General features: G+C 42.8%; 1 protein-coding gene across 3 annotated transcripts in view; it reads right to left on the bottom strand.

Annotated features, from left to right (window-relative positions):
- Positions 1-11,933, bottom strand: part of rabep1 (rabaptin, RAB GTPase binding effector protein 1) — a 43,607-nt gene that overhangs the window by 22,849 nt on the left and 8,825 nt on the right. For 2 of the 3 annotated variants that reach the window (XM_034099542.2, XM_071205462.1), the window contains exons 5-9: positions 11,796-11,927; positions 11,492-11,627; positions 10,512-10,690; positions 4,814-4,924; positions 1,383-1,838 (exon numbers count right to left, since the gene is read on the bottom strand). In XM_034099542.2, the coding sequence (XP_033955433.1) occupies positions 1,383-1,838; positions 4,814-4,924; positions 10,512-10,690; positions 11,492-11,627; positions 11,796-11,927 (1,014 nt within the window). The remainder of the gene's footprint in view (positions 1-1,382; positions 1,839-4,813; positions 4,925-10,511; positions 10,691-11,491; positions 11,628-11,795; positions 11,928-11,933) is intronic. The other variant, XM_034099544.2, reaches the window with a different exon arrangement.

An 11,933-nucleotide genomic window follows, 5' to 3' on the forward strand; every position in this document is an offset into this window, starting at 1 on the left:
CTGATGTGTTTCGCCAACAACAACAACCGAGTGTTTCAAGTCAGGTCCCGGTATCTCGCAGGACAGTGCACCCAGCAGGAGCCTCCAGCTAGATGTGATCGATGTGGACATAAACGCGAGTGAAGTCTAATCGGACAGGAGAGAGAGATCAGAGATCAGATGCTGCTGACGGAGACACGCAGCTCTGCATGATCACCTGCAGCTCCGCCCGCCGTGATGGAGCGGTGAGCGGAGCAAAACACACACTTCAAGTTAGATCATCCCCCTTAGCTATTTTAATTACCTCTCAAACTACCTAGTTATAAATATGTTTATTTGTACTGTCGGGTCACTCATTACTGGATCAGCCAGCTGCATGAGACGGATACTGACGGGCTGTCGGGAGAGGGGAAGAAAAGAGAGGCTCCATTTATTATTATTATATTATTATATAGAGTCGTTATCAATTAGTTTTAAAGCTCAATAAATAACAAAGAAGACCTTTGAACGGCACTTTTCTACTTTTGTCTGGAACATTTCAACTTTAACGGACATGTTGACTGGTGAAAAAAACAGAAGGGCAACCAGGCAACCATGGCAACCATGCTTGGGAGGTCTTCTTCGCTGCTTTTGGTGTATTTTGCGGCGGAAGTACAGCGCCACTTACAGGCCCGGCATATATACTACACAATACTGTAAATGGGGCCTTAAACTCATCCTCGTTAACCCACCTCTCGCTGCAGCAAACACACCATGAAACAATTTTAACAATAATTATCTAGTAGTGTAAAATAAATCTCGGGTCTGGCATTTTGACGATTTATTTAGATCAGGGGTGTCAACACTTTTTTCACTGAGGGCCACACACAGAAAGATATACGAAGGGCTGAGCCACTTATAGAGGTGAGGTATATCGCCTCGTAGGTTAAGTTATAAGTTAGCAACATGAAGGTAAATTAGGCTCGATACATGAATATGCTTTAAGAAAACAGCCTACATCACAGCTCTCGCCAGGTTTCATGTATTGTGTTTGCAGCTCATATAATCTTCAATAAGGGCGGGGAAATATGAAGGTTGTATTTCAAGCTTGTTATGTCAATAAGTCATTGGGCTTTTTTGTATCAACTAAGATTTGTTAGAAAATGTTTCCAACTTTAATTGACTGAATTTATTTTAAAAGTGGTCTCATTAACACATGAATGCTACTGTGTAATATATTTGTACACATATATTTAAGAAGTACAACATAAGAAAAGCACAAGTTTCATTTGTGGGCCATATTTCATTATACTTTTAGAATGTTCTGAGGGCCGTAGTTTGGACACCCCTGATTGAGCATTAATAAGTGGAATGTCTGTCTTCTCCCAACAATAGATCTAAATACAGAGTGAAAACACACCCACCTCTTGCTGCAGGAGGTTCCACTCGCTGTCGCTGACGAGCCTGTACCCCCCCGGCGGCAGATAAGCGTTGTCGGGGGCGTGGGAGATGCTGGAGAGCAGCGACGCCGTCTCCTCCTGCTCCGGAGTCATCGCCTTGATGGCTTTCTCCTGGTCTTTAGTGAGCAGGAAGTGGCTGGCCGTCAGCTTCATGGAGCTGATGGACAACGTGTCCCCAAAGCTGCTGTCCGTGGCCCCGCAGTCCGCCCCCACCAGGGGTCCGAAGTCAGACTCGTCCAGGTTGCTGGCTGACTTGGCTTTGTGGTTGTGTCCCCCGAGGCCCTGCTGCACGGAGAGAGAGGACCCCAGGCTGTCTGTGGACTGAACTCTCCTCAGATTCTCCTTATAGGGGTCCAGGAGGCTGCCTGCCACCACGTCAGTGTCTAAAGAGTGCAGGGAGCCGTGGGTGCTGAGGTTAGGCTGGAAGAGAAAGAGTACATATCTTCTTATAGTTTACTTTCATAGATAGATTTGGAGGATGAAACCCTCTTTAAAAAGGTCCCTATTATACTGTTTCTCATCAATATATAACAGGTCTCAGATATATCCAGAGCCTGTCTCTGATTGGCTGAAACACCAAACAGATCATTGCAGCATTACCCATAATCCCCTCTGTTTCAGCCCTGTTTCCAAAGTGCTGATTCTCTGTCTGTTACTTTAGATGAAAATAAGGAGCCCCTCCCCACGCCCCTCTGAGAGACATTTGGTTACAAAGAACTCAATGGAGCTCTAGAGGAGGTTCAGGTGATAAGGGGGGGGGGGGGGGTTACCTTGGTTGCTGATTGGCTAATAGTTACACAAGACAACACATCGTTATGACATCACAAAGTGGCCAAAATCTGATCAGCTCATTTTCAGACAGGTTTTTATAGAAATGGATCAAAAAGAGAGAAAATCTTTGTTCCTGAAACTTTCAGAGTCTCTTTCCACAGAGGGGACACATGTTGATGTAGAAGAGACATGAAGAAGAGGGGACACATGTTGATGTAGAAGAGACATGAAGAAGAGGGGACACATGTTGAGGTAGAAGAGACATGGAGAAGAGGGGACACATGTTGATGTAGAAGAGACATGGAGAAGAGGGGACACATGTTGATGTAGAAGAGACATGAAGAAGAGGGGACACATGTTGATGTAGAAGAGACATGGAGAAGAGGGGACACATGTTGATGTAGAAGAGACATGAAGAAGAGGGTACACATGTTGATGTAGAAGAGACACGAAGAAGAGGGGACACATGTTGATGTAGAAGAGACGTGAAGAAGAGGGGACACATGTTGATGTAGAAGAGACATGAAGAAGAGGGGACACATGTTGATGTAGAAGAGACGTGAAGAAGAGGGGACACATGTTGATGTAGAAGAGACATGAAGAAGAGGGGACACATGTTGATGTAGAAGAGACATGGAGAAGAGGGGACACATGTTGATGTAGAAGAGACATGAAGAAGAGGGGACACATGTTGATGTAGAAGAGACGTGAAGAAGAGGGGACACATGTTGATGTAGAAGAGACATGAAGAAGAGGGGACACATGTTGATGTAGAAGTGGATTTTGCATAATAGGTGACCTTTAAAGGTCACACATACATGCACACAGCACACACAGTGAACTTTGACCTCTGCTTCTAACCCAGCCTGTACCAGGAGCAGCTATCGTACAGCGCCCGGAGTTTATACTTCCTTTCGCTGTTGCTATTCAATCCAATGAGTGCAATCATCCAGCTTTTGTCTTAAAGCTTTATTTGCATAGCACTTTTTATACAAAGAAGATTAAATAAGATTAATAAAACATATATACGATTTCAAGAGAAACAAAAGCTAAATTAGGCAAGAGAAATAATAACAAGTAAAAAGAAATGTAAATAAGAAACTAATAAGAAAAAATGTTGTTTCATATGATAATAATGCTCATGACACCGACCACTTTCAAAACACTGACCAAAACACACCTCTTCAGACTGGCTTTTAATTTGTGAATTATGCTGTGTTGCTGTTTTAATATTTATTTATTTATTCTATTTTATCATGTTTTATCAAACCACTGTAAAGCGTCTTTGAGCACCTGGAAAAGCGCTTTGAAATAAAATGTATTATTATATATTTTACTTTTCTACTTATAAATCTCTTTTGGAGTTAATCATTCTGCAAAAAGCACAATCTCACTTTTTTTTTTTAAAGTAACTAAAAAGGTGTCAAATATGTCAAGTAGTGTAAAAACAAATATACAAAAAACAATATTTTACTCTGAAATAAAGTAAAGGAGAAAGTGGCATGGTAAGAAAGGAGTCGGGTAAAGTACAAGTAGCTCAAAATGTGTCCTTAACAATATACTTTCCATCCAAGGTTCAGTAGAGTTCAAAGTAGGGCTGCTCGATTATGGCAAAAACCATAAACTCCCTCTCAGCTGGAATGTGGGCATAAGGTGAGGTTTGAGTCTGCGTGATCTGCTGTAGGGAGGGGCAGCAGCCATACCATTCGCTCGAACTCGCTAGGTCTGATGGATTTGGACGTAAACACGAGTGAAGCATAACCGGACGCGAGAGAGAGAGATCAGCACCTGCAGCTCTGCCCGCTGTGAGGGGCCGGTGAGCAACACACACCTTTAGACCTAACACACTTAGCTACGGCGCTGTCGTATACATTGAATTATTCCATTTGATCATATGTAATCAACTTAGGCACCCCTCCCAAAATAAAAAATGATATCTATCTCGATTATTTGGGTCAATAATTGATATCACGATTATTAAAAACGATTATCCATTTACTTTGAAAACATCAATTTATTTGAACAGTAGGTTTTTAACAGTTGATTACCCTGAACTTTAAGTATAATTCAACTGAAAAACCAATTAAAAATAAATACAAAATTTAAATAATTAAAAAATTATAATAAAAAAATAATCGTTTTATTTCGGTTACGTTATTTTCGTAATCGTTGCAAGCAAAAATCGTAATTGCGATTAAAATAGTATTAATTGAGCAGCCATATCCAGCAGTGAAGCACAGGGCATGTTACAGCTTCCTTTAGATAATTAAACTGATGTGCAGCTACAAACAAAAATGTTTTGTATATGCTTTCTTTCTTGTTACAGCTGCAACAATTATTTACAGAAACAAGCATTTTATCAAAACACTTTTCGGTTCATAACAAATTAATTGAGCAGCCCTAGTTCAAAGTCACAAAAACACGTTTCAAATCCTCCCTGCTTTATATGTCTTCCACACCAAGATGCTTCTCTCCACGTGAGGAACAGGAGGACTAACAGGAGGACTGAGGTGTTGTCTGTGTGCAGCTCGAGTTACCAGAGAGAGGGAATATAATCTGACGTGAGACGATAATGGCTCTCTGTCCTCTCTGAGGGACGTATCTCATTACGTGATGTTTCCTACCTCCCCGACGCTCAGCCCGAGGAGTAAATCCTCCAGAGGCTCCGTGTTGTCTCCAAAATCTTCCTCCTGCAGATCGTTCACCTGGCTCAGCCTCTCCTTCTCATCCTCCTCCTGACATGCAGAGTAAAAATGGGTTTTTATCACAAATATGACGTGAAAATGTTCCATATATTACATTTTCTCCACTTTATTATGAGCTGAATGTGAGGGAAACAATGCGACACAGTAATACTTAGCCATAAATTGTACTTTTTCAAAGATAATAAGGTTCAGCTTTGATCCATACCATCAGACATGTATTAATTTCACTATATGTGTATTATTGAGGCGGTAGTTTGCAGAGGTGTATAACTGGATAGTATCTGTTTGTATAAGCTTGTGTACAATCAAAATGACAAATTACAGATGAGTAAGGACATTTATCATGACCTGCAACTTGAAATAAAGTAAATAACAAGAAGTCCACATCACCTTTAAATGACAAATGCACATTCATAATGAAAATTAATGATTTTTAGATTTAGTATAATGTGCCTTAACAAATCTATGCATAAAAATGTCCCATATACTACGTATTATTAGGTTTAAAGAGCAACTTGCAGGTTAGAGCCCCCAGTGAATAAATGTGCAGGAAAATGATGTATACACTATTTTTTTTTTAAATATACAGAAATATACAGTGACAGTGACATCTGGCGTTGTTTTTGTAAGACATTTTTTCTTCCACATAAAAAAAAGACCACCTGCGTGTGATGTCACATGGGCGAGAGCGGCCGGTCTAACGTGTTAATAAACATGGATCACAATGCTAGTTTTGACCCAGAAGAGGTTGAACATGTATATTCGTATGCATATGACGGACCACAACCTTATAATTATGAGCCTGCTAGGCGGCCAAGAGACCAGGAGCAGCCAAGGATTAGAAGGAATAACGGCCATCGGAGAGAAATGGAGCTGTGGTGTGAGGAGAACCAGTGGAGAACAGGGCAGCTGTCTTGGTGAGTGACCGGCGTTAGCTACAGTTAATGTTAGCTAACGTCGGTCACATCACAACATCGTAAACTTAGCTATCATATATCAGGCTATAACTAAAGTAGTATTGACGCCCAGCTGCAGACTTTTTTAACCATGCATGGCATCCATAAAAAGTTTCAGTCTGGCTTCAAACCCATGCATACTGAAACAGCCCTTTTAAGAGTTTTTAATGATCTGCTCCTAGCCGCCGACTCAGGTAGCCCAGCTGTCTTGGTGCTGTTAGACCTGACAGCTGCCTTTGACACTGTGGACCACAGCATTCTGTTGTCACGGCTTGAACAGTCCGCAGGCATCACAGGCTCTGCCCTTGCATGGTTCAGGTCCTACCTGACAGACCGTAGCCTCTCAGTGCAGCTAGGTACCTTCTCCTCTGCCAAAGCCCCTCTTACTGTACCTGTGGGGTTCCCCAAGGCTCGATTCTGGGCCCCATCCTTTTTCTACTGTACATACTGCCCCTAGGTTCAATTCTCACAAAACACAACGTCCCCTTCCATTGTTACGCTGACGATGTACAGATCTATCTGCCACTCAATTCAAATGACAACTCATTACAGCTATTGATGAACTGCTTAACAGAGATCAAGTCCTGGCTGAGCTAAAACTTCCTCAACCTCAATGAGAGCAAGACTGAGGTTATCTTTTTTGGACCCCAACCTCCAGCCTTCCAGGTTGATATTCTGGGCTCCCTCAAAAATAATATCCTCCCCTCTGTTATGAACCTTGGAGTGACCTTCAATAGCGCTTTTAAATTCGATAAGCAGGTCAGCACCGTAGTCAAGACCTGCTTTTTTAAAATACGACTATTGGCTAAGACCAAGTCGTGCAGCTAGTTCAGAACGCAGCTGCACGACTTCTCACTGGCCACAAAAAGCGTGACCATATCACTCCAATTCTGGCCTCACTGCACTGGCTTCCAGTTCGGTTCAGAATTGATTTTAAACTCCTTTATTTGTTTTTAAAGCCCTAAATGGGCTGGCTCCGGCCTATGTAGCTGAACTCCTCCATCGCTACACCCCAGCCAGAACTTTAAGGTCTGATCAGCTGCTGCTGATTGTGCCTAAGACCAGGCTCAAAACCAGAGGGCACCGAGCCTTCGCAGCAGCTGGCCCCAGGCTCTGGAACACTCTGCCCCTCCATGTGAGGTCGGCCCAGACCATAGGGGTTTTTAAATCTACGCTTAAAACATACTTCTTCTCCCTGGCCTTTTAGTCAGAGCGGAGCACGACTCCTGACTTTTCCCTGTGTTTTCTATATATCTGTTGTAATTTATTGTCTTTTATTATGAATGTAGTAATGTGTTTTTAAGTGATTGTAGTATTTATTACATGTACAGCACTTTGGCCCGACCAAAAATCGCTTTTAAATGTGCTTTATAAATAAACTTTGATTTGATAATATAGTAACGTTACTGGCAGGACTGTTGATACTGATCCATAACAGAAACTAATGCGCAAGTATCAGCCGTATCTCGCGTTACCTAATGCAACTCCACACTACGTCTTACGGTGCTGTGTACCGGAGGGGAGAGAGAGAGAGGAGCGAAGGGGGGGGAGAGAGGGGAGCGAAGGGGGGGAGATGTAATACGGTTTCCTGATAAACGTTTTGTTTGATAGGCGCTTGTGTGGGAAATGGCAGCCTCTGGAGAGAGTATGTGCTGCAGGGCGGTGGATGCACCTCGCACAACCTGCAAGTTGCTCTTTAAGTAATACTTAGCCATAAATTGTACTTTTTCAAAGATAATAAGGTTCAAATTTGATCAATACTTTCAGAGAGGTATTCATTTCTCTATATGTGTGTTATTGAGGGATCAGCTGCAGTGGTGTTGAACTGGAGTGCATTATATTATCTGTTCATAAGCTTGTTGAAGTGTACAATCAAAATGATAAATGAGAGATGAGTAAGGACATTTATCATGACCTGCTACTTGAAATAAAGTAAATAACAACAAGTCCACATCACCTTTAAATGACAAATGCCCATTCACAATTAAAATGCATGATGTTTAGATTTAGTATAATGTCCCTTAATAAGGTCAAAATATTATTGCCAAGTAGTCGTGACTTTTGTAGTTCATGGAAGCTAAAAGGACTACAATTCCCACAGCTTCAAGCCAAGTAAGATATGGGCAACTTGTCTCGAAGACGCGGACGAGACACCGTTCAATTATTTAACATTATAATATGACAGAAAAAGGTGTGTGCAGGTGTGCGTGTGTGTGTGTGTGTGTGTGTGTGTGTGTGTGTGTGTACGTGTGTGTGTACTTGTGTGCATGTAGGTGTATGGGCTCAGAACAGTCTCATAATCCACACATGCACACAAAAGGATCCACACTTGTGTTTTTCAATGCACACAAATGTGTTCCGTTTCATATTCATGTAAATAAAATCCAAATACAGAAAAAAGTTGCATGTATTTTTGATCCTCACATATTTGTTTTCCGTTTAAATCCTGAACCTGCAAACACAACCCGCTTTCTGTGCACGGATCGCTGTGCATTCGTGTGTGGGTTTTTTGAGACTCCTCTGACGGTCAGCCGATTCGTACTTGTAATTTTTTCTATCTATAGCCAATCAGATGTCTCCTTCGTTCTAAGCCAATCACATGAGCGCACCCCCACAAGGGTATGAGTTCTTGCGTTCATGACGTAGCGCTTCATGTACACATTTTGCGCTGTCCTACAGGCGCTAATCTCAGGACGCCTCCACTCTCAGTACATTGCCACTTTCCGAATAAGAAATACACGCAAATACAAGCTTTTATATGATTAAGGTACAGCGCCACTTCCCGAGGGTGCTCGACAGTGAACTGTCAACGGGGAGCCTCGCTGCGGGGAAACGGTGGACCTCTGTCGCCTGTCAAAGCAACTTCAGATGGCCAGTCCGCCTCTGCCGGTACCGAGGTGGGTCGATCGGAGTGGCCCGACCGGCCCACTTCGGTACGTCCCGATGGCCAGTCCGCGACTGCTTCGGCATACAGTATAAGTGTTGCACAGCCAGATACGGCTCGAGAAGCTGACTCCGATTAATGAGGCGAGTAAACAGCTGACAGCCGGCAAGAAACTTGAGCATCGCGTCCGGTGTGAATGCACCATTATTACAAGTATTATATGATTACAAAATAAAATCGCCACTCTCAGTACAGCGCCACTTTCCGAACAGGTAATGCACGGAAATAAAATATTTTATATAATTATTATTAATAATAATAATAAATATAATTATTATTATTAATAATGATAATATAAATATAAATAAAACCTATATATAATAAGACCTTGACACCGTCCACATAGCTATAGTGAAATAATATAATCGAAAACATTAAGCCTCTTTGATTTAATAATCGGAGCTGAAACCTCTCATATAACACACTTCCTTATTTATCTTTGAATATTAATACCGTAAAAATAAAGACGACTATACTACGGTCCTTCGGTCATGAGATTAGCGCCTGCAGGCTCCATGGACCTGTCATCTCAAAATGTGTATATGAGGCGCTACGTCATGAACGCAAGACATCATACCCTCATGTGATTGGCTTAGAATGAAGGAGACATCTGATTGGCTATAGATAGAAAAAATTACAAGTACGAGTCGGCTGACCGTCAGGGGAGTATTTGGATTTTATTCACATGAATATGAAACGGAACACATGTGTGTGTGCATTGAAAAACACAAGTGTGGATCCGCAAATACAAGTGTGAATCCTTCTGTGTGCATGTGTGGATTATGAGACTGTTCTGAACCCATATAGGTGTGTGTGTGTGTGTAGGTGTGTGACCTCCAAGCAGAGACCAACATCTTGGTCTATAAAGCTGTGGTGCTCCCCACTCTTCTGTATGGATCAGAAGCCTGGACCACATACAGCAGGCACTTAAAGGCAGAGATCCCTTAGCTGGGAGGATCGGCGCACTAACACCAGCGTCCTGGAGGAGGCTGACATTCCCACCATCACTGCCACCAGCTCAGATGGACTGGCCATGGTATCCGCATGCCTGACTCTCGCCTCCCAAAACAAGTCCTTTATTCCCAGCTTGCTAAAGGGAAACGGGCCCTGGAGGCCAAAAGAAGAGGTACAAAGCAAACCTAAAGAAGTGCCACATAGACCTAAAGGCTTGGGAAGACATGGCGACAGACGGGGCGACCTGGAGAAACCTTGTCCGTGAGGGTGCTGCACTATACAATGATGACCTCTGCCATGCTGCACAAGACAAGCGCAGACTCAGGAAGGAGAGACCACCAAACAGGTCCAACCCAAAGCCTCCACCACTACATTCCCATGTCCACACTGCACAAGAATAATCGGGTCCAGAATCGGCCTCTACGCCCACCTGAAGACCCACAAGGACCGAGAAGGAGGACAGTCATACTCGACTACAAGTGACCGATGATGATGATGATGATGATGATGATGATGGTGGTGGTGGTGGTGGTGGTGGTGGTGGTGGTGATGATGATGATGATGATGATGATGATGATGATGATGATGATGATGATGATGATGATGATGATGATGATGATGATGATGATGATGATGATGATGATGATGATGATGATGATGATGATGATGATGATGATGATGATGATGATGATGATGATGATGATGATGTGTGTGTGTGTGTGTGTGTGTGTGTAGGTGTGTGTAGGTGCGTGCGTTTGTGTACCTGGTCTTTGTTCCTCATCTCCTCCACCTGACGCAGTTGTTCTGAGGACAGAACGTTCTCGATCCGCTGCATGTCTCTCATCAGGAGGCGCTGAGACTCGAGGAACTGGTCGTTCGCTCGCTGCCACGTGTGCTTCAGCTGGTTGTGCTGCTGCCGCTCCAACTCCAGCTTGTGACACACTGAAAAACAACAACAAGAGATAGAGAGAGAGAGAGAGAGAGAGAGAGAGAGAGAGAGAGAGAGAGAGATTTAGAAAGTATCCTGAGAGACAGTGGTGGAGGAATCATTTAAGAGTAGGCCACTACTATGGAGTACAAAGTCATGCATCCAAATGCTTTCTCAGTGAAAGAGACACTACTGTCATGTAAAAATAGTCCATTGCAAGTTAAAGTCATGCATGCAAAGTCCTACATAATGAAAAAGAGAGACTACACTATAATGTAAAAGTACTATATTCATGTGAAAATACTCCATTACAAGTACAGGCCATGCATGCACTTGGACACTTCCCATCTCTGCTTAAACAGCAACACACACTCTTATTGAAAAAATTAAATCCTGTAATAATCCTTAACTAAATGACGAAGGATATCAGATTAAAAATAAGTACTTTAGCAAGGCAAGGCAAATGTATTTATATAGCACCTTTCAACACGAGGCAATTCAAAGTGCTTTACAAAAAACGAAAGACATGAAGAAAATGGCATTTAAAATCAGTCATTAAAAAGAAAAGATAATAAAATAAACATTAAAAGAAAAAACACATGGATAAAAGTTACAGTGCAGTTTAAGATGTGAATAGTTCAATTAAAAGCAGCGGCAAAAAGAAAAGTCGATCCCAATTTGGGGAATTGGCAAAGGCATTGCACATTAGAGGAATTAAAAGAAGTAACCGCTACATGTTAAAGGGCTGCTTTCTCTGAAGTCGTCCCCTCTCAAGAGCCTGTGCAGACATCTCATTCCATATTCTAACTGCGTACCTTCGTGGAGCTCTTTCCGTAGTTTCTCTGCGTCTTCCTGCAACACAGACTTCTGAGTGTTCAACACGGCGACGTACATCTCCAGGTCCGTACGACACGACTTCTCCGCCTCCAGAACATGATTGAGCTCTTTGACCTGAAAAAGACAGACGCACATGAAAAACACAAACTTCTTTCATGAATGTGCAACTCATCAACTCATCTGTGCATTGAGTCGTGTCTGTTCCCCTGGGGCAGCTGTCCCGTAGGAGGCTTCTGGAGAACGGGGGTAAGCAACACAGGGTAACGGTGAACCAGTAATCACCAAAAAGGGAGTGTTGTTAACCTTAGAGGCCTCCCGCTCCTTCGCCCGCTCCTCGGCTGAAGATTTCAGCGCAGCGATCTCCTTCTCCAACGGCATCACCACGGAACGCAGCTTCTCTGCATCCTCCTGGGCCTTCAG

Source organism: Pseudochaenichthys georgianus, chromosome 14, assembly GCF_902827115.2.
Source record: "Pseudochaenichthys georgianus chromosome 14, fPseGeo1.2, whole genome shotgun sequence".
Lineage (NCBI taxonomy): Eukaryota > Metazoa > Chordata > Actinopteri > Perciformes > Channichthyidae > Pseudochaenichthys > Pseudochaenichthys georgianus.